This window comes from Mizuhopecten yessoensis, unplaced genomic scaffold (genome assembly GCF_002113885.1).
Source record: "Mizuhopecten yessoensis strain PY_sf001 unplaced genomic scaffold, ASM211388v2 scaffold10703, whole genome shotgun sequence".
Lineage (NCBI taxonomy): Eukaryota > Metazoa > Mollusca > Bivalvia > Pectinida > Pectinidae > Mizuhopecten > Mizuhopecten yessoensis.
In genome coordinates, this window is record NW_018408679.1 from 519,640 (window position 1) to 542,999 (window position 23,360).

The 23,360-nt window shown below is 36.1% G+C and overlaps 2 protein-coding genes across 2 annotated transcripts in view; one reads left to right on the forward strand and one right to left on the reverse strand.

The window, feature by feature from the left end:
- Positions 1-3,015, forward strand: part of LOC110461899 (calcium-transporting ATPase type 2C member 1-like) — a 42,013-nt gene extending 38,998 nt beyond the window's left edge. Inside the window, exon 23 of the mRNA XM_021515626.1 lies at positions 153-3,015. Within this exon, the coding sequence (XP_021371301.1) occupies positions 153-286 (134 nt within the window). The 3' untranslated portion in view covers positions 287-3,015. The remainder of the gene's footprint in view (positions 1-152) is intronic.
- Positions 3,016-12,134: 9,119 nt separating this feature from the next.
- Positions 12,135-23,360, reverse strand: part of LOC110461884 (dehydrogenase/reductase SDR family member 1-like) — a 22,302-nt gene continuing 11,076 nt past the window's right edge. The window contains exons 6-10 of the mRNA XM_021515604.1: positions 20,682-20,814; positions 20,260-20,391; positions 18,455-18,533; positions 15,660-15,740; positions 12,135-12,645 (exon numbers count right to left, since the gene is read on the reverse strand). Of these exons, the coding sequence (XP_021371279.1) occupies positions 12,509-12,645; positions 15,660-15,740; positions 18,455-18,533; positions 20,260-20,391; positions 20,682-20,814 (562 nt within the window). The 3' untranslated portion in view covers positions 12,135-12,508. The remainder of the gene's footprint in view (positions 12,646-15,659; positions 15,741-18,454; positions 18,534-20,259; positions 20,392-20,681; positions 20,815-23,360) is intronic.

Below are 23,360 nucleotides of genomic sequence, written 5' to 3' on the forward strand. Positions count from 1 at the left end.
CAAACTCATTTGAGACTGTCTCATACTTCACTTTTGTATATACATGTAGTTTGCTAAAAACCTGTTAAGAAATGAAGTAATTAGATTGATTACAGTGAAATGGACCGGATCAGAGATCAGACATAAGTAACCCTATTGTACTTCTGTTGCAGATTTTGTGTTTCTAATATTCCTGACGTCAAGTGTATTTATAGCATCTGAGGTTAAGAAGGCAATTTACCGGGTGACAGAACGAAGGAAGAAATTACAGGCAACCAGCATGTACTACCCCGACCACTTGGTGTGACACCTTAACTACAGTGTATCCAGGTGTGTAAATCTGACGCGATACCTGTCCATTTGTGTAAGAGACGATGTGTGATACCTGTATGTTTGTGAGGACACCAGGGCATACCTGTGTAATCCACACCTGGATATGTGACACATATGTCCACCACACGTGCACCTAGACGTGTGAAACCTGTGCTCATCACACCTAGGCGATTGAAATCATGTACTCCACAACTGGAAGTGTGATACTTGACCTGCCATTTTGACAGAAAATGTGATATCAGTCTTTTTTTAGGTTGAAGTGCTTGTAATTGTATTAAATGTGACACTTGTCTATATGTGAAAGCATGACTGAAGATACCTGTTGATGTGACACGTGTGTGTTATACCTGTCAATGTGACACGTGTGTAATACCTGTTGATGTGACACGTGTGTGTAATATCTGTTGATGTGACACATGTGTGTAATACCTGTTGATGTGACACATGTGTGTAATATCTGTTGATGTGACACGTGTGTGTAATATCTGTTGATGAAGTTTATTTAAATGACTTAAATACTGTTTTGATGGGACCAAGGACTTGTCAATGTGAGAGCTGTAATTGTCTGAAAACACAGGTAATGGTGACCTGTCACATGGTTGCAAGTCTGTTAGTAACTTGGTGAAAATGTTAGATAACATTTGTAGCTATGTTTAGATAATTTATCAGTGATTTTTGGCACACAGATATTCAAGTCCTACACTCATGCTTTTCCTCTTTGGACATGCCCACATTTTCATAACCCACTACATCTCTTAATAATTGAATTCATCAACATTTTGAAAATGAAGTTCAGGACTTGCCTAAAAGTTTTTACATAAATCACTAATTTATTTTGAATTTGCAATGTAATACTTAGACCAAATATGAAATTATAGCAAAGCAAACTTATATCGACCTCAAAATAAGACGATCAATTCACCATTGAATTGAACCCAAAGCTTTATTTACAAGTATGTAAACAACCATATCATCTCAGATGTAAATCTCATTACTTACCGTACATCATCTAAAAAATGCCCCGCAAGCTTAGCAGTTTCTGATCGCATGATTGCAGAACTTTCCAGTACAACTATATGTTCATAAATAGCCATAAGATACTTTAATGAAAGTTGGTAATTTTTATGAAAGGATGAGACTCTTAGACCAGAAACAAGGGATAAGGGGGTGCTTAAAAGGGGTGGGGCACTTGGTATGTCAAATACCTACAGTAGTTTATATAGAATCATTCCTCATGGCCCAATGTTTGCGGGTAGCTTTTATAAATGTTTGTTATTGTTGAAGGGAGTTTATAGTGTGTGGTTGTTACTTTGCTTTCTTGACTCATAGACTCAGTTTTTTTGTGATAACTCAAAGAATATACAACATTATTTCACAAGGCAAACCTTATTTTCTTACTTTTGCCTAATAACTCCAGGAATTAAATCTGATCCTCTATCAAGCTAAAACTACAAATGTAGAGAAATTATTTGCAAACCACCAAAAAGTTAACATATAAGGAAAAGACATTTTGACGACTTATTTTCTTATTTTTACCCAATATTTCTTGAGAAATTTTGATGAAATTTCCTATTTACCTTTGCTATGCCTGTAACAAATTTGAATATGGCTGCAATTGTCAAAGGTAAAGGTCACTTTTACCTAAAACAGAGTTTAATCATGGATGTAGCAGGGATGGGGTGTATTAAGAGACTCAGTTTCTCCTATTTGTTGTAGTTGGAGAAAAAACATTTTATATCCTATCTGAAATAGTGCATAACAACTGGACTAGAGTAGTAAAATATGGTCCGACTTGTAAAATTATGTTGATTATTCATCAAGTCTGTAAGACAAGTAGAAGATATTTTATATACCTTGTGACATGACGACAATGATGTAATGACATGCCTACAGTTTAACGGCTTCTCGTCATTTGATTTCTTCCTTTTAATAAACATGTGATAGCAGACAAGTTTAAGGCTTGACAGAGATTGTAAATAATCATGATGGCAATTTAAATTAAGTTTACTGTGTAACAGCTTGTCTCAGTATGTTGTATTATGTAACCCTTTGAAGAGAGAAAGCTTTATACTACATATTATCATGGGCAATCCTTGGGAAGAGGTTTATGTCTGTTAGTTTATTTGTAATGCTGTAGTGTACCTAGCTGTATAAATGTGTACTGGGCCTGTTTGCATGTTCATATATTCAAATGATGCATTTGTTGAGTCAACCTTATGTTGTCTGGACAACAGGGGTGTGTGGACACCAGATAGTCATTTTGTGTAATAGATGTGTCTGTTCAGTCAAACATGTGTTGACTGGACAGCAGGAGGTGTGACGATGCCAGATAGTCATTTTGTGTAATAGATGTGTCTGTTCAGTCAAAGATGTGTTGACTGGACAACAGGAGGTGTGACGATGCCATTTATGTGTTGACCAGGCAACAGAGGTGTGTGGACACAAGATACTATTAGTAGTTACTTTGTGGGATAATTGTATCTGTTGAGTCAACCGTGTGTTGACCGGGCAACAAGAGTGTGTAAAACACCAGATAGTAACTTAGTGTAATGTTTGTGTGTTTACAGCCATTACTTTGTGTAATGTTTGTGTGTGTTGAGCCATTAATGGCCAGCGAGGTGTGTAGAACACCAGATAGTAACTTTGTGTAATGTATGTGTGTTGAGCCATTACTTTGTGTAATGTATGTGAGTTGAGCCATTACTTTGTGTAATGTTTGTGTGTTTACAGCCATTCCTTTGTGTAATGTGTGTGTGTTGAGCCATTACTTTGTGTAATGTTTATGTGTGTTGAGCCATTACTTTGTGTAATGTTTGTGTGTTTACAGCCATTACTTTGTGTATTGTTTGTGTGTGTTGAGCAATTAATGGCCAGCGAAGTGTGTAGAACACCAGATAGTAACTTTGTGTAATGTTTGTGTGTTTACAGCCATTACTTTGTGTAATGTGTGTGTGTTGAGCCATTACTTTGTGTAATGTATGTGTGTGTTGAGCCATTAATGGCCAGCGAGGTGTGTGGAACACCAGTGCTTTTGTATAGTTTGTACTATTACATCATGTTGCATTCAAAGAATACATGCACTAGCAGTTTTAGATAGTCAGAAACGTGTGTAGTTCCTAGTCCAACACTGTGCTGAATAATTCACGACTAATGTACTTTTGTTATTTGAAATTATGTCTTGTGTTATCTGCTGTAACTGCTTGTGTTTTGTGTCCTTCATTCATCCCTAAGGTCACATTTAAACCTTACCAAATCAATGACTGGGCAAGTCTAATTTAGATATGTAGGGGTGATGAGGTATTGAGATTTTCACTGCTCATCAGTGTTGACTGAGCACATCCTTCAGGTTTGAAAAGTTGTGTAGGTCAGATTTGTTTTTAAGAAAAGTGGCATCTTCCTTTCTGCTGCTTATCTTTGTTTCGTTGTACGTATAACACAACTTGGCATGCCTCACAACCAATCAGGGCTGGTTTATATATAGGTTTGTTGTTGTTATAGTGATCACTTGCTTTTATAATTTACTGTGAAATGGAAAGATTAAATCCTTTTTATATTGCCAATAATTTTTCAACTAAAATTTCATGGTATAAAGGTGTTTACCGATATTTTAAGGACAACATCAAGTTCAAGGTTGAAAAGAAGAAAAATAGAAAAAAAGAAACATCACATGATGTTGGCAACAACCTATTGACCATTAAACACTAGGCAGGATACCTAGGTATTATTGTATTCTAGAATTAATAATTAAAGGCAGATGAATATTTAGTGCTAGTGATCAACGGCACTGACTATGACATGCTTCTTTTGTTCTGTTCAGTGTTTGATTCGGAGACCCATCACAGTGTAGGTCAGGACTTGTGATTTGTAGTTTCTCTAAAGGACTACCTGTGAGTGACTCCAAGGGCCTGTTCGTTTATGCGGAACAACCGGTTTGACCGTTTATAAATGTAACAATTTCGGGTATAAATCCTGGCGAACCTGCAAATGTTTATCCAGGCCTTGCAATGCCTTGTCAAGGCTCGCCTGAAAGCAGCATCAGATTACTAGGTCCAATCTTATTTAATAAATGAACAACTGTGGTCCAACCGGTTTGACCGTTTAAACGAAAACGGCCCATTTTTTTTTAAAATATTGAGGGAATTTACCTGTTCCATCAAAAACAATTAATTTCTGTTGATGTAATACATATCACTGTTTGGTCATAAATCACTGTTCCATTCCATGTAGTCAGTAACAGTTGTGTGCCGAGAGGTTACAGGTTGATAGGAAGGGCTCCACTTTTTCATTGCAGGCTGATTCACTGTAATTATGGTAGATAATTAGACACAGAATCATTTTCTTTTTCACAAAGTGCCTTTTGATTTGCCCATTGAACATGTATGTACACTAGGATATTATGTTTTGTCCCCAATGCCATCAGTAATCTCATTATAATCACATGTATCACCGTTAGTTGCAATGTATTCTCACTGTTTGCTGTAACCGTTACCACACATGACTAATTGTTAAATTGTCCGTCCTAGTTAGATGTGTAATGCAGGCTCAAATAAACAGGCATTTCTTTATTATAACCTATGAACAAAGTTAGTGGACTAGGGGTTATATATTGGAATCATGTTTTTAAATTTATCAATGAGATAAATGGTTAAACAGGAAATTTTATCAATTTTTCCCTTGAAAAAAAGGGTGAGTTAAACTTAAGGGAAAAGATATACGATATATGTATAGTAAGAAGTATCTGTTAGTGTACAAAGGTGAATGTGAAACTAGGCCAATGGTTTTTCAAAAGGCCCCAGTGTGGCAATTTGATAAACACCGTTTACAGTGTCAACATAATTGAGATTTTTGATTTTAATTAGATCAAACACTTATCAGTATTTTTGTAAAATTAAAATAATATTCATGTACCCATGCAGTGACAAACTAGAATGTGGTTGTATAAGTGTTACTAGATATCCAGAATAAGGGCTGTGTGTGTGTATATGTTGGTTGTAGACATATGTTACAGTAAGGGCTGTGTGTGTGTGTATGTTGGTTGTAGACATATGTTACAGTAAGGGCTGTGTGTGTGTGTATGTTGGTTGTAGACATATGTTACAGTAAGGGCTGTGTGTGTGTGTATGTTGGTTGTAGACATATGTTACAGTAAGGGCTGTGTGTGTGTATGTTGGTTGTAGACATGTTACAGACAGAAGTCTCTGTTCTATTGTAATTATATGGTTAAGGTTCAGGATAAGTATTTTATGCGGACGGGCTTATAAAGGAACATATTTATCACTTGAAAAAAATTATTTGTTTCATATTTGTAAACCAGTTTCTCCTACACTGGACATGTACAGGTGTATCCACACTTAAATTACCTACTGTGAGCTATCCTTGTCTCACCCAAGGGTTGGGAGGCGGGATCCCTCCGTCATCGAAGCATGTTGTATGACGTCAGGTCAACAATACATTGAACCTGTAATGTCAGTGTTGCATTATGCATATGACAGGGTCAACACAGTAAGAATAAAATAATCATTCACCCTCTTTAGGTGAGATAGGACATCTTTCCCCTCTGGGAAAGATTCACCTATCTCACCCCGACAGAGTCAAAGATTCTCCTACCTCACCCAGAAGGGGAAGAAAGATTCTATCTCGCCCCGAAGGGGAAGAAAGATTCAATCTCGCCCCAAAGGGGAAGAAAGATTCTATCTCGCCCCAAAGGGGAAGAAAGATTCTATCTCACCCCAAAGGGGAAGAAAGATTCTATCTTGCCCCGAGGGGGGAGAAAGATTCTATCAATCCCTCCCATTACAGTATTACTGTAAGCGATGTATTTGACATTGCAATGCTGCATATTACTCTAAAATTAGTGCTGAAATACAATACAGTCCTATCTAACTAAAATAATACACATACCCTAATTTACAATGATAATTTATAGTGATACTTCACTAGTATGCAGAGTATTGTAGTAAATGAGGACATGATTTTAATTGGATTCTACTTAGTCTAGGAACAAGATAACCTATTTTGTTTGTGTGATATCCATACTGTACCTGACTGTTTCGAAAGCGTTCATAAAAAGTAATAGATACTTTTTTTCTACCACAATTAACCCTGTTGAATAACCCCCAGGCCATGGCTCCAATGTTGTTTTTACATAAGGCTGAACACATCTTAATGGTTTATTTTCAAACTTTGAGAATACTGATGAGATGTGTATCTTTACTCGTTATTAAACCTCTGTGCAGTCATTATGATTAGGCTAATTTTAGAGGAAGTAATTGCCCTTTTCTAATTACCGGTACATCAAAAGCATAATAACTTAACCTTGGGCATGCATCTTGTTTTATTCATCTTGATAGATTGTTTTCAAATTTGATACACCAACCACATCATTACAGAAATGATGCAGTTGTGTTTTAATTATTTTGTACAGGAGTAATAAATGACTACCTTGGTACACTTTACCACTGAAATTATAACAATGGTTTTGTATTAGGTGAAGATTTTCAAAATGTTTTGTTTTAATCGGTGACTATGTATATGGTGAGAGACATTGGTTATGTAGTTGTAATCTGCTATACTTAAAAAAGTGCAATATTATATGCTGATGAGAGATTTTCATCTGAATGCAATCCTTCATCTGCCATTGGTCATTCAAATAATTCTGTCACCACTATTACCTAGATAATGTACTTAATGACAAGTAGTACCATCATCTTCCTAAGTGACCGATTCCTCAGCCTGTTCTGGACAGGATTGATTAACTTAGCTTTACCCAATTCATCAGATTGATTGGTTTTACGCCTGCTTCACTACCGAGTAGTTCGGTTATCCAGCGGACGATCCAATTCATCATTGATTGCATCAGTAACTGTTCACCTTTTATAGTGCCTCCATTAGGAGTGGAGCCGAACTAGTTCATCAGTAGACTAGTCCAGGGCCCGTATTCATGAAACCATTCTCATGCTCAAACTCAGATTCTGTGCTTGAACCCAATTATTTGCTCCAGTGATAAATGAATAAACAAAATCACGTGTGATAAATGAATAAACAAAATCACATTTTGTCAGTGATTTTGGAAGAATCATTGAGGGACTTCAAGTCGAATACTGTTTGAACTGTTTAAACTTTTCTTTGTTACCATGTCACATGATTCAAGTAAGTTACAAGAAAGTTGGTTTGGGCCTAGAACCCATGCTCGAGCAGAATGAGAACGGTTACATGTATACGGTTCCAGGGCTCTGCTGAGTGAACTAAAATGGAATACTATCTTGTTTTGCAAATATTTATCAATAATGTGCCAATAAAGAGCAACAAATGTTTAACCATGCGACAAGCACCGACAGGAATTTTCACTTCATAATTTAATGTATTTCTAATAGTTTTAGCTTTATTTTGAATCCCATTGCTATGTAGAACAAATTGTTAAAGTAACCCTGCTGTTGTGACAGCAATATTTTAAACTGGTACATTTGTATGTTAAGAATGACAATTCATCAATGATATATACTGTATGTGTACAGTACACAACACTTTATACTGTATGTGTACAGTACACAACACTTTCTTTCCATTGTTAAGTTAATGAAACTAGAATGGGTATCTCAGTTGAGACCCTATATAGTATTGAAAACGTATTCTAATTTTAGTGCTTTCTCAGTCTAAATATTGGGCTAAATTATGACTGCTAACAAAAGTTTCAGTATATAATTTCTTATTGTAAATGCACTAATCTAAAATTTGATTATATGCTAAAATTTGAGTCCACTAAAATAGGTACTTTAACAGTATTTGTATGACTCGCCTATTGTCATCATGTACAACATCTATTACAAAAAATTGATCCAAAATTTGATATCAGGAATTTATGACTTCTGATATCTAGAAATGCACTGCAATACATAATTATTGATTTTGCAATTAATTATGGCAAGGATTCTAAAATAACATCAGGATATGTTTTACTGTCATACAAACCTGGAATGTCTTTTATGAATGGAAATTGATTATGACAAATTTCAAATGTAAATAGGAACACATGTTAGGTAATATCGCCAACGTCAGGTGTAGAACTGTGGGTCGATCAGTGGGGTGCTTCGCTTTGAGTATGGATACCAAAAGGTATGCATGGCGACTACAGAATATAGGCACATATAAAGAAAAAGGACTTATTGGTGAAGCTTGAGTATGTTGTGATTTATCCATTTTCTTTATAGGAATAGATGTGTTACAGTTTTAAATTATATTTTTCAAAGGGAGATAAGTGCAACACATGTACAGGTACAGTGTGTAATGTAGTATATACCCTTAATGAAGTTAGATATTATCTTACTTTAACATGTGATATTTTCAATTCAGTTATTTGGTATGTAATAATTTCACATCAATTTCATTAAGATCTACATGTTTAAGAAGATCACAGTAGACCACTTAGTAGCATTAACCAGCAAAACAAGTTGGTCGTCTCACAAGTATTGCTATTAACTATTTGAAATAAATACTCGGACAATGCTTTTTGATATGTTGTCATTTTATTTATGTTCTACCAACGTAGCTGAACACATAGTACACACATCAATACTCCACGTTATCATGTTTGATTCGATTGGCAACAGCCAAGGTATTTTAAAGATGGATGCTTAGGGAGACACAACAAGGAAGTTACAATAGGACGTCGCCTCAATGTCCTAGTAAGTAAAAGTTACAATAGGACGTCTCCTCAATGTCCTCCTCAGTAGAAGTTACAATAGGACGTCTCCTCAATGTCCTCGTAAGTAGAAGTTACAATAGGACGTCTCCTCGATGTCCTCATAAGTAGAAGTTACAATAAGATGTCACCTCGTAAGTAGAAGTTACAATAAGATGTCTCCTCAATGTCCTCATAAGTAGAAGTTACAATAGGATGTCTCCTCGTGAGTAGAAGTTACAATAAGATGTCTCCTCGTGAGTAGAAGTTACAATAAGATGTCTCCTCGTGAGTAGAAGTTACAATAAGATGTCTCCTCGTGAGTAGAAGTTACAATAAGATGTCTCCTCGTGAGTAGAAGTTACAATAAGATGTCTCCTCGTGAGTAGAAGTTACAATAAGATGTCTCCTCGTGAGTAGAAGTTACAATAAGATGTCTCCTCGTGAGTAGAAGTTACAATAAGATGTCTCCTCGTGAGTAGAAGTTACAATAAGATGTCTCCTCGTAAGTAGAAGTTACAATAAGATGTCTCCTCGTAAGTAGAAGTTACAATAAGATGTCTCCTCGTAAGTAGAAGTTACAATAAGATGTCTCCTCGTAAGTAGAAGTTACAATAAGATGTCTCCTCGTAAGTAGAAGTTACAATAAGATGTCTCCTCGTAAGTAGAAGTTACAATAAGATGTCTCCTCGTAAGTAGAAGTTACAATAAGATGTCTCCTCGTAAGTAGAAGTTACAATAAGATGTCTCCTCGTAAGTAGAAGTTACAATAAGATGTCTCCTCGTAAGTAGAAGTTACAATAAGATGTCTCCTCGTAAGTAGAAGTTACAATAAGATGTCTCCTCGTAAGTAGAAGTTACAATAAGATGTCTCCTCGTAAGTAGAAGTTACAATAAGATGTCTCCTCGTAAGTAGAAGTTACAATAAGATGTCTCCTCGTAAGTAGAAGTTACAATAAGATGTCTCCTCGTAAGTAGAAGTTACAATAAGATGTCTCCTCGTAAGTAGAAGTTACAATAAGATGTCTCCTCGTAAGTAGAAGTTACAATAAGATGTCTCCTCGTAAGTAGAAGTTACAATAAGATGTCTCCTCGTAAGTAGAAGTTACAATAAGATGTCTCCTCGTAAGTAGAAGTTACAATAAGATGTCTCCTCGTAAGTAGAAGTTACAATAAGATGTCTCCTCGTAAGTAGAAGTTACAATAAGATGTCTCCTCGTAAGTAGAAGTTACAATAAGATGTCTCCTCGTAAGTAGAAGTTACAATAAGATGTCTCCTCGTAAGTAGAAGTTACAATAAGATGTCTCCTCGTAAGTAGAAGTTACAATAAGATGTCTCCTCGTAAGTAGAAGTTACAATAAGATGTCTCCTCGTAAGTAGAAGTTACAATAAGATGTCTCCTCGTAAGTAGAAGTTACAATAAGATGTCTCCTCGTAAGTAGAAGTTACAATAAGATGTCTCCTCGTAAGTAGAAGTTACAATAAGATGTCTCCTCGTAAGTAGAAGTTACAATAAGATGTCTCCTCGTAAGTAGAAGTTACAATAAGATGTCTCCTCGTAAGTAGAAGTTACAATAAGATGTCTCCTCGTAAGTAGAAGTTACAATAAGATGTCTCCTCGTAAGTAGAAGTTACAATAAGATGTCTCCTCGTGAGTAGAAGTTACAATAAGATGTCTCCTCGTGAGTAGAAGTTACAATAAGATGTCTCCTCGTAAGTAGAAGTTACAATAAGATGTCTCCTCGTGAGTAGAAGTTACAATAAGATGTCTCCTCAATGTCCTCATAAGTAGAAGTTACAATAAGATGTCTCCTCGATGTCCTCGTAAGAGAAGTTACAATAGGACGTCTCCTCAATGTCCTCGTAAGTAGAAGTTACACAAGAAAACCAGCATATCTGCAGGGGCCACATATTAGTCTCCTCAAATGATAACTTAAAATATGGCATACAGGTCTATTCTTTCCTGAATGCCTGTCCTCATATGACCTTGGCTGTTGCGAGGTCAATAACCCCAAACAAACAAATTTTCCTGGATCAGCTGTGGAAGAGGTAGTGAGGGGGTCTATCTGAGACCAAAAAGCAGCTACGCCATAAAGTATGCTATCCTGAATAACACATTTTTGACCAGAACCTCGGACATAATCCTCATTACTTCAGATAATGGATCACAAGTTTTCAACGCAACTAAATTGAACTACTCACAAAAGTAAGACAATTAAAATTACTAAACAAGAGTACCGCGGGCGGAACAATATATGCCCGTCGAATGCCATACAGTGTTATATACTTTCTTACATTGAAATAAGATCTGCATCATTCAAAGAGTGGTTAGCTGACATGCTATAAAAATGTAGGAGAAAATCTCCGGATAAAAAAATCAAATACTGAAATGAACAAAGGGCAATAACTTTTGCAAAAATCGTCAAATCAAACTTCTTTTTAAGGAAACACAACAACATAACATGATTATTTAGCCTACTAAGTTTCAAAGAAATCTGTCTAAAAATGTAGGAGGAGATTGCCGGACAAAAATCAAATACTGAAATAAACAAAGGGCAATAACTTTTGCAAAAATTGTCGAATCAAAATTCTTTTAAGGGAGACACAACTTCATATCATGATTATAATGAATTCCAAGTTTCAAAGAGATCGTTTGAAAAATGTAGGAGAAGATTGCCGGACAAACAAAAGTTTACGACAGACGGACAGACAACGCCATACCATAATAAAAATATACCTCCTGTACATTTACGATGAGAGATGTATACATCCACGAATATTCATACTTTCAATAACCCTAACACACACGATGTAAAACCAGGTCTGATTATGATGAAGACCACACGACGTAAAACCAGGTCTGATTATGATGAAGACACGACGTAAAACCAGGTCTGATTATGAAGAAGACAACACGACATAAAACCATGTCTGATTATGAAGAAGACAACACGACGTAAAACCACGTCTGATTATGATGAAGACGACATGACGTAAAACCACGTCTGATTATGATGAAGACGACACGACGTAAAACCACGTCTGATTATGATGAAGACGACTTCCAAAGAAAGCAGATTAGGACTATAGTTCTATTATACATCCAACATTTTGTTGCAGGGGGTAAATTAACATTAGCAAATGCATAATTAAGTTTTTAATTCAATTAATTGATCATGATCGTAATTTAGTTTCTATAAAAGGATCATAGATTGTGAAAAACAAACAAAAATATAGTACTCATGCTTTAGAAAGTCTGAAATTGGTTGGAAAAGATATCATCCATTAATGGTCTAGGGTAATATAATTAAAGCGTAATTATCATCACATTAGATCAGCACACCTCCACATCTTTATGTTATCAATAAGATGAGTACATCTTTATGTTGTCAATAAGATGAGTACATGTACAATGAAATTGATCCCTTTTACTTCTATCATACACTGAACAGTTTGGCACATTCCACACATCTCGATAATACTGTTAGCACCAATAGTAACACTGTTCTGTACACCTCTCAGAACTTGTTTCCTGCCAGAGACATTATCCATTTAGGTATGTATATAAACCCTGGTGTTAGCCTCCCTATCCACTGTGTGTTAGGGGAGAGCATCAGGATTTGCTTCAGATTCCTCATAGAGACCTTCTCTCGACCTGAAACATAAATCAACTCTAATAGACATGGGGGTCCGCCTAATAGACATGGGGGTCCGCCTAATAGACATGGGGGTCCGCCTAATAGACATGGGGGTCCGCCTAATAGACATGGGGGTCCGCCTAATAGACATGGGGGTCCGCCTAATAGACATGGGGGTCCGCCTAATAGACATGGGGGTCCGCCTAATAGACATGGGGGTCCGCCTAATAGACATGGGGGTCCGCCTAATAGACATGGGGGTCCGCCTAATAGACATGGGGGTCCGCCTAATAGACATGGGGGTCCGCCTAATAGACATGGGGGTCCGCCTAATAGACATGGGGGTCCGCCTAATAGACATGGGGGTCCGCCTAATAGACATGGGGGTCCGCCTAATAGACATGGGGGTCCGCCTAATAGACATGGGGGTCCGCCTAATAGACATGGGGGTCCGCCTAATAGACATGGGGGTCCGCCTAATAGACATGGGGGTCCGCCTAATAGACATGGGGGTCCGCCTAATAGACATGGGGGTCCGCCTAATAGACATGGGGGTCCGCCTAATAGACATGGGGGTCCGCCTAATAGACATGGGGGTCCGCCTAATAGACATGGGGGTCCGCCTAATGATTTCAAACTTGGAACCCTAAAACTGAAAACTTTGTATTGATGACTTCAGCTCAGTCTTCCTGGTTTTGGTTACAAGTATTTCTTTAGTAACACTATACTTTTAGTTACGAGTGTTTCTTTAGTAACACTATACTTTTAGTTACCAGTATTTCTTTAGTAACACTATACGTTTAGTTACGAGTGTTTCTTTAGTAACACTATACTTTTAGTTACGAGTGTTTCTTTAGTAACACTATACTTTTAGTTACCAGTGCTTCTTTAGTAACACTATACGTTTAGTTACGAGTGTTTCTTTAGTAACACTATACGTTTAGTTACGAGTGTTTCTTTAGTAACACTATACGTTTAGTTACGAGTGTTTCTTTAGTAACACTATACGTTTAGTTACGAGTGTTTCTTTAGTAACACTATACTTTTAGTTACGAATGTTTCTTTAGTAACACTATACTTTTAGTTACCAGTATTTCTTTAGCAACACTATACTTTTAGTTACCAGTATTTCTTTATTGACACTATACTTTTAGTTACGAGTATTTCTTTAGTGACACTATACTTTTAGTTACCAGTACTTCTTTAGTAACACTATACTTTTAGTTACCAGTATTTCTTTACTAACAATATACTTTTAGTTACCAGTATTTCTTTAGCAACACTATACTTTTAGTTACCAGTATTTCTTTAGTGACACTATACTTTTAGTTACCAGTACTTCTTTAGTAACACTATACTTTTAGTTACCAGTATTTCTTTACTAACAATATACTTTTAGTTACCAGTACTTCTTTAGTAACACTATACTTTTAGTTACCAGTATTTCTTTACTAACAATATACTTTTAGTTACCAGTATTTCTTTAGTAACACTATACTTTTAGTTACCAGTATTTCTTTAGTAACACTATACTTTTAGTTACCAGTATTTCTTTAGTAACACTATACTTTTAGTTACCAGTATTTCTTTAGTAACACTATACTTTTAGTTACCAGTATTTCTTTAGTAACACTATACTTTTAGTTACCAGTATTTCTTTAGTAACACTATACTTTTAGTTACCAGTATTTCTTTAGTAACACTATACTTTTAGTTACCAGTATTTCTTTAGTAACACTATACTTTTAGTTACCAGTATTTCTTTAGTAACACTATACTTTTAGTTACCAGTATTTCTTTAGTAACACTATACTTTTAGTTATGAGTGTTTCTTTAGTAACACTATACTTTTAGTTACGAGTATTTCTTTAGTAACACTATACTTTTAGTTACCAGTATTTCTTTAGTAACACTATACTTTTAGTTACCAGTATTTCTTTAGTAACACTATCCTTTTAGTTACGAGTATTTCTTTAGTAACACTATACTTTTAGTTACCAGTATTTCTTTAGCAACACTATACTTTTAGTTACCAGTATTTCTTTAGTAACACTATACTTTTAGTTATCAGTATTTCTTTAGAAACACTATACTTTTAGTTACGAGTATTTCTTAAGCAACACTATACTTTTAGTTACCAGTATTTCTTTAGTAACACTATACTTTTAGTTACCAGTATTTCTTTAGTAACAATATACTTTTACATATATACTGATCAATCCAGCCAAACCTTTCTCTGTTCACTTCCAGTCATTATCTGCGACCTGAACTTAGGCACCAGTATTATCTGCAGTAACACAATACTTTTACACATATAACTAGAGAAACTAGAAAATGTCTGCAAGACATAAATGCCCCCGCTGTCCATGTGAAATTAGTTTCAGTGTTCTATAAAAAGTTACAACCACTTTGATCTTGAACCCTGAAACATGCACACACACAAGGTACTACACTTAAAGTTGATAAGTTGATTTAAATATTCATATGTTTTTTATATTCATATGTTTTTTCTGTATGTTATTACCATCCTGAAACACAAGGATGTCAGAGGTATACCCATATTTGACCTTTATATAAAGTTTGACCAAAATCCGTGAAAGAATGAAGTTCCTAAGTGTTCAAATTGAATCAGTTGATGATTTTCTATATATAGCAAGTGTGACCTTCGCCTTGACCTTGGACCCCTGAAACACAACGATGTCCGAAGTATACTCATACTTGACCTTTGTATAAAGTTTGACAAAAATCTGTCTAAGAATGAAGTGTTTACATTGAATCAGGAAGCGACGGGACAGGACGGACATGGGCAACACTATATGCCCCCCCCCCCACAATTTTATGGCATAATCAACAAATATTTCCCTAACATGTAGTTTATCTTCATTCTGTATTTATCCAAAAATTGTTCCTTTGAAATTAGACTGACATGATTTAACATAACTTGTGCAGAAACTGTTATTTAAAGTGACTAAGCACTTCGGGAGGGCACTTAATGTTGATTTACTGCAAGGTCCTGACCTTTAATACTTACCATCAATGTCCTTGAACCCATACTCATATCCAAGGTCAGCTGACAGCTGGATCTTTCCTGTCTTCTTCATGATGTTGGGATCTAGTACATACAGAACAAGAGGCCCATGGGCTTTAACGGTCACCTGACATCCGATTCAAATTAATACTGGCATCCTGGGGCCAATTCATACTTTTCGTTGGTCCGAGTGACCTTGCTGCATCGTCCATTAATTTTTCCTTGTGAACACAATAACTTCAGTAAATATGAACCGATTTTGATGAAACTTTGTAAGCAGCTTTGTATCAATGAGATCTTGGATGAGTTTGAATACCGGACCAATTTGACCATAACTTACATAGTTATTCCCCTTGGTAATTCTATTATTGTTGGACCCTGTGAACACGATAACTGAAATAAATGGGTGTGACTCCAATTTTGACTCAAGGAGTCTGTTTTAAACTGTTTTGAAGTTACTGTCGATTAATTACCATTTAGAGTCCGGAATCTTATTGATATATGGCTGCATACAAAATTTCATCAAACTTGGTTAACATTTACTCAAGTTCTCGTGTTCACATGGTCCAATAATAATAATATTACAAAGGTCAATAACTCTGTAAGCTACTGACGAATAATTCCCATTTTCGAACTTGTCCGGGATCTTATTGATATATGGCTACATACAAAGTTTTATCAAAATCGGTTAACATTTACTCAAGTTCTTGTGTTCACAAGGTTCAATAATAATATTATTACAAAGGGCAATAACTCTGTAATTTACTGTCGAATAATTCCCATTTAGAGTCCGGGATCTTATTGATATATGGCTGCATACAAAGTTTCATCAAAATCGGTTAACATTTAATCAAGTTCTTGTGTTCACAAGCTTAAGGTTCAATAATAATATTATTACAAAGGGCAATAACTCTGTAACTTACTGTCGAATAATTCCCATTTAGAGTCCGGGATCTTATTGATATATGGCTGCATACAAAGTTTCATCAAAATCGGTTAACATTTAATCAAGTTCTTGTGTTCACAAGCTTAAGGTTCAATAATAATATTATTACAAAGGGCAATAACTCTGTAACTTACTGTCGAATAATTCCCATTTAGAGTCCGGGATCTTATTGATATATGGCTGCATACAAAGTTTCATCAAAATCGGTTAACATTTAATCAAGTTCTTGTGTTCACAAGGTCCAATAATAATATTATTACAAAGGGCAATAACTCTGTAACTTACTGTCGAATAATTCCCATTTTTGAACTCGTCTGGGATCTTATTGATATATGGCTGCATACAAAGTTTCATCAAACTCGGTTAACATTTACTCAAGTTATCGTGTTCACAAGGAAAAGTTAACGCACGAAGCACGACGGACAAAAGACTATCACAATAGGTTACCATGACCTATGGTCAGGTAACCTAAAAAGGTTATTACAAAAAAAAGTCCAGTTCTGCCACACACTCATCATTTGGTACGACGGAACACGTTTTAGGTGCTAGTAGTACCAGCTATATGATTGTGTAGTAGTAAATGAACACACACAAGTAATCTTAATGTTACTGTATTATTAATATATAAATGCTTTACTAATTTATTTAATTCAACAATGAGCTCTAAAAACATTTTAATAAATTCCATGTGCAAACATAAATAATAAAACATAGGTTGTTCGAAGGTAAATGTGATATATCAAGGTATGATGTTATTTACGCTGATTGAAGGACATATGAAGTTACACACCAATATTCAAGCTTTTGAAGAAAGATATTCAGACCATTTTGTTATGGTTACCATAATAAAGCTGATAACTGAATTAATATTTGCAATAACCATGGACAACATATATCTAACAGGTCAGTAAGTACCTACATGTAGGTCGACAAGTAGACAAATCTAAGTAATATGTGTCAATACACACTTGGTCAGTAAGTACGTCAATAAATGAAAAAAATGACAAATTCTGAAATTTGGTATCTCTAACTCTTTCTGATAGCGCAGAGCAAAGTTAAATAGGAGGTTATTTCTGACTGCAATATGCATTGACCATGGACTTGATGTATCTAACAGGGTTGTAGAGAATTAAAGGTGTCATCAAGTATGTCTGTAAGTCAGTTTTGATTCACTGTATGAGGATGAATAAGTGTGAAGGGCAGTTATGGGTCAGTAAGTAGAACATTTATGGGTCAGTCAGTAGGACAGTAATGGGTCAGTTAGTAGGACAGTTATGGGTCAGTTAGCAGGACAGTTATGGATCAGTAAGAAGGACAGTTATTGATCAGTTAGTAGGACATTTATGGGTCAGTTAGTAGGACAGTTATGGGTCAGTAGGTAGGACAGTTATGGGTCAGTTAGTAGGACAGTTATGGATCAGTTAGTAGGACAGTTATGGGTCAGTAAGTAGGACAGTTATGGATCAGTAGGTAGGACAGTTATGGGTCAATTAGTAGGACAGTTATGGGTCAGTTAGTAGGACAGTTATGGGTCAGTTAGCAGGACAGTTATGGATCAGTAGGTAGGACAGTTATGGGTCAATCCCCAGGACAGTTATGGGTCAGTTAGTAGGACAGTTATGGGTCAGTAAGTAGGACAGTTATGGGTCAGTTAGTAGGACAGTTATTGGTCAGTCAGTAAGACAGTTATGGGTCAGTAAGTAGGACAGTTATGGGTCAGTTAGTAGGACAGTTATAGGTCAGTAGGTAAGACAGTTATGGATTAGTAAGTAGGACAGTAATGGGTCAGTCAGTAAGACAGTTATGGGTCAGTCAGTAGGACAGTTACTGATCTGCAAATGTATGATCATACCTGACGCCAGACCGACCACAGCTTTGCCAGAGTATTCTATAGTCTCTCCCTCTTCAAATACACTTTTCATATCATCTCCCTACAAAACAAAAATAGATCAATCAGATATTTCCTTAAGGGCTTAAATGCTAGATATATCTATATAACTACAGATGTGATTTTACTTTTTATGAAACAGATATTGCTGGGATCGAAATATTTGACAGGTTTATACAATATATGTTCATGCAGATTAAGATCAATTCTGGATATCCTATTCTGAATATGTCAGTGTTCTAACCTAGAACACTGACAGGTCAGCTAAAGTCCAGCCTGATCTTACTCCCCATGGTTAATATTTAGTAACCTTGACCTACCCTAAAAAACATTTCTAACCCCTATTGCAAATCTAAACATAAACAATGTCTCAACAAATTTAAAAAAGATTAGTCTTTTGTATTCTGAGATAAGAACCTGCTCCGCCACCGGTCTATTTTTAGATACAGTGACCTTGACCTTAAAAACTTTTAAATCCTATTGCATATCTACAAACATGTGATACATGTATCACCGTATTGAATTTCAATAAGACTAACCTTGGATTCCGAGATAATACAGGACAATACACCCCCACAGCCAGCCTCCTGATCTATTTTTAGATATTAGTGACCTCAACCTTAGAAACTTTTTAAACCCCTATTGCACATCTTCATGTCTCAGTATATCAGCATGTCAAATTTCAGATAGATTAGTTTTTTGGATCTCCTGAAATGAAAGTGTTGATGGACAGAAGGACAGGCGGATACAGAGATTACTATTACGCATCCCCATCTCCGATGCGGGACACTTATTAATGTAGTTTGAAATAAGTACAGAGGAGAACAGAAAATGCACAAAACATTAACATTTTACATCTTATTAATTACCATGAGTTCACCCAGGCGAGGAAGGCAATGGGTTCTGTCCCCAGGCCGGGACATACCAAAGTCCTTAAAAATGGTAGTTATTATTCCCTGCTTAACGTTCACCATTTAGGGAAAATGGCAACAACTAGTTCACCCTTTGTCAGTATAATGTGACCGGGCAAAATGCTGTGCTGGGTGCCTTTTGGCATGGTATTTCTTTGAGATAGCACTATAAAATCGGCATCAGATCCGCGCTATCACAAGGAGGCAAGTACACCAACATACCCTGTCCCCTGCATACACAAATACTACAAACATGGAGACACGTCCTTAAATGTCCTTAGCTGTTAATAGGTTGTTAAACAAAGTTAAACAAAAACAAAATTATCAGTTAATGGATTGCACATTTTACATATGAAAAAAAATCCCAATTTTGCGGGGGTCAACGAAGGAAAAATTTAAATCCAGACTCAACATGGAGGGTAAACAACCAGGCCCTAATAACTAAGTTTATTCAAAAGGTTCTATTTCCTGTAACAGGTGCCCCTTCCCTTTATTGGGCACTTATTTAAATAATATATGTCCCCCCCCCCACCCTTTCCCAAACAATCTCCATTCAGTAAACAAATTATAAAACACTAAAAACACTTTATATCAAGACATCTCAAAATCTGACAAGACTGTTTTACAATCTTTTAGAAAACAATTTTAAAATGTGTCCAACTAATTGCCTTGTGTCGTTTGGTGTAAAGGTGACAAAACCTATATTCTTTTATGTCATTAAGTGCCCCGTTTAGCCCATTTTTCAAGTGTCCTGGGTGCTAATTTCCGCGAATACTGTATCCGTCATAGATAGAGGCCAGTTTAGACAGTTCTGTACTAATATTGTAAATAACTTTTAATGTTACAATTTAAACTCACCCCACTTTTAGTGGAACCTTGTTCGAGGAAGAAGTTGATACGTTCCGTTCTCACTGCCCCAGGCCACAAACTGATCATGGCTATGTTGTGTTTCTTCAACTCTACTGCACAATCTGCAGCCATTCTGTCACACTGTGAGACAGATAAACACAAAATATCCGATTTACAACTGGTAAATTATGTATGTTGTATGTTATTTAAAGTAACTCAGAGTTTGCAATGACAGTATTTCCATTTAAGATGTCGTGTAATGTCACTGGTAAGAAAAGATCTGACACGAAATATACATCTAGATAATATAGAACTACGCCCGGTACTAACTATACTTGTATACAGCTTATTTTGTTTAAATTCCATTCTAGTACGTAAATATTGGAAATGAAGAAAACAAATATCTTGAACAGAAATCATTCAAAACTTACAGCCTCCTTTCCAATGCCATAAGGCACGTTGAAGAGATAGGTTAGTCCCCCGACAGACGATACATTGACAATGAGTCCCTGCCTCCTAGGTACCATCATCTTGGCAGCATGGACTGTACACAGGTAGTGGTTTCTGATATATATGTCATATCAATAATTATTTAGAACAAAAAATATTGGTGAGCTAGCTTCTAATTCCAATCTGACAATACTTAACAACAGTCGTCTGTTGAAATAAATAAAAAAAAAATATTTACATAGCATAACATTACAAAACTTTAAAATAAATCTGACCCCTGTGACTTAGAAGTTGTGCAAAGTCATTTCTTTGAACACAATTGATAGCTTTCATCCTGAGTACTCAAGACGTTTAAAACTTGAAATTTTAACAGACAAAGGATGGAGCACAGTAGAAAGCACACAACGTTCAGCAGAATCAATGGCAATAGGTCAAACAAGCTTTGGTTTGTTTTGCTTGTGTTTTAGGTCCTTTTAATATATATATAGCTCTCAGAGTTCTCGGAGAAAAACCACCGGCCTACGGCCAGTACCTGGCGACTGCCCCAAGAAGGCCTCAAACCCGCTACCAAGTGGTGGAGGGCTAGTGGTAGCAGAATGTCAGACGCCTTAACCACTTGGCCACCGTGGCCACAGTGATGACTTTAATATAAAATCTAAACAGTGTTATACCCTAACTTAGTGTTGCTAGTACATGTGCTATGCCCCACAGTGTTGACTTTATTATAAAATCTAAACAGTGTTATACCCTAACTTAGTTTTTGTAGTACACGTGCTATGCCCCACAGTGTTGACTTTATTATACAAGAGGCCCATGGGCCTTAACGGTCACCTGATATATTTATACATACTAGTACATGTGCTATGCCCCACAGTGATGACTTTATTATAAGATCTAAATAGTGTTATACCCTACCTTAGTGTTACTAGTACATGTGCTATGCCCCACACTGTTGACTTTATTATAAAATATAAATAGTGTTATACCCTAACTTAGTGTTACTAGTACACGTGCTATGCCCCACAGTGTTGACTTTATTATACAAGAGGCCCATGGGCCTTAACGGTCACCTGATATATTTATACATACTAGTACATGTGCTATGCCCCACAGTGATGACTTTATTATAAGATCTAAATAGTGTTATACCCTACCTTAGTGTTACTAGTACATGTGCTATGCCCCACACTGTTGACTTTATTATAAAATCTAAATAGTGTTATGCCCTAACTTAGTGTAACTAGAACACGTGCTATGCCCCACAGTGTTGACTTTATTATACAAGAGGCCCATGGGCCTTAACGGTCACCTGATATATTTATACATACTAGTACATGTGCTATGCCCCACAGTGATGACTTTATTATAAGATCTAAATAGTGTTATACCCTACCTTAGTGTTACTAGTACATGTGCTATGCCCCACACTGTTGACTTTATTATAAAATATAAATAGTGTTATACCCTAACTTAGTGTTACTAGTACATGCTATGCCCCACAGTGTTGACTTTATTATAAAATCTAAAGAGTGTTATACCCTAACTTAGTGTAACTAGAACACGTGCTATGCCCCACAGTGTTGCCTTTATTATACAAGAGGCCCATGGGCCTTAACGGTCACCTGATATATTTATACATACTAGTACATGTGCTATGCCCCACAGTGATGACTTTATTATAAGATCTAAATAGTGTTATACCCTACCTTAGTGTTACTAGTACATGTGCTATGCCCCACACTGTTGACTTTATTATAAAATATAAATAGTGTTATACCCTAACTTAGTGTTACTAGTACATGTGCTATGCCCCACACTGTTGACTTTATTATAAAATCTAAATAGTGTTATGCCCTAACTTAGTGTAACTAGAACACGTGCTATGCCCCACAGTGTTGACTTTATTATACAAGAGGCCCATGGGCCTTAACGGTCACCTGATATATTTATACATACTAGTACATGTGCTATGCCCCACAGTGATGACTTTATTATAAAATCTAATCAGTGTTATACCCTAACTGAGTGTTTGTAGTACACGTGCTATGCCCCACAGTGATGACTTTATTATAAAATCTAAAGAGTGTTATACCCTAACTTAGTGTAACTAGAACACTTGCTATGCCCCACAGTGTTGACTTTATTATACAAGAGGCCCATGGGCCTTAACGGTCACCTGATATATTTATACATACTAGTACATGTGCTATGCCCCACAGTGATGACTTTATTATAAAATCTAAAGAGTGTTATACCCTAACTTAGTGTAACTAGAACACGTGCTATGCCCCACAGTGTTGACTTTATTATAAAATCTAAATAGTGTTATACCCTAACTTAGTGTAACTAGAACACGTGCTATGCCCCACAGTGTTGACTTTATTATACAAGAGGCCCATGGGCCTTAACGGTCACCTGATATATTTATACAGAGAGTTGATTTTGTTTTTAACATGAACAGAAATATTATTCAAAGTGACAAAAAACAATAAAACCACCTTACTCAATATCTAGCATACATATTTCAGACTAAAAAGGATTTGAAACTAGCACCTACAGCCCTTGGGGGTAGGGCTGGCTCAAAATTTTCAAAGTATCAAACTGTCAATTCAAGGTTATAATTCCAATCAAGTTATTAACATGTAATATTCAAAGTATCA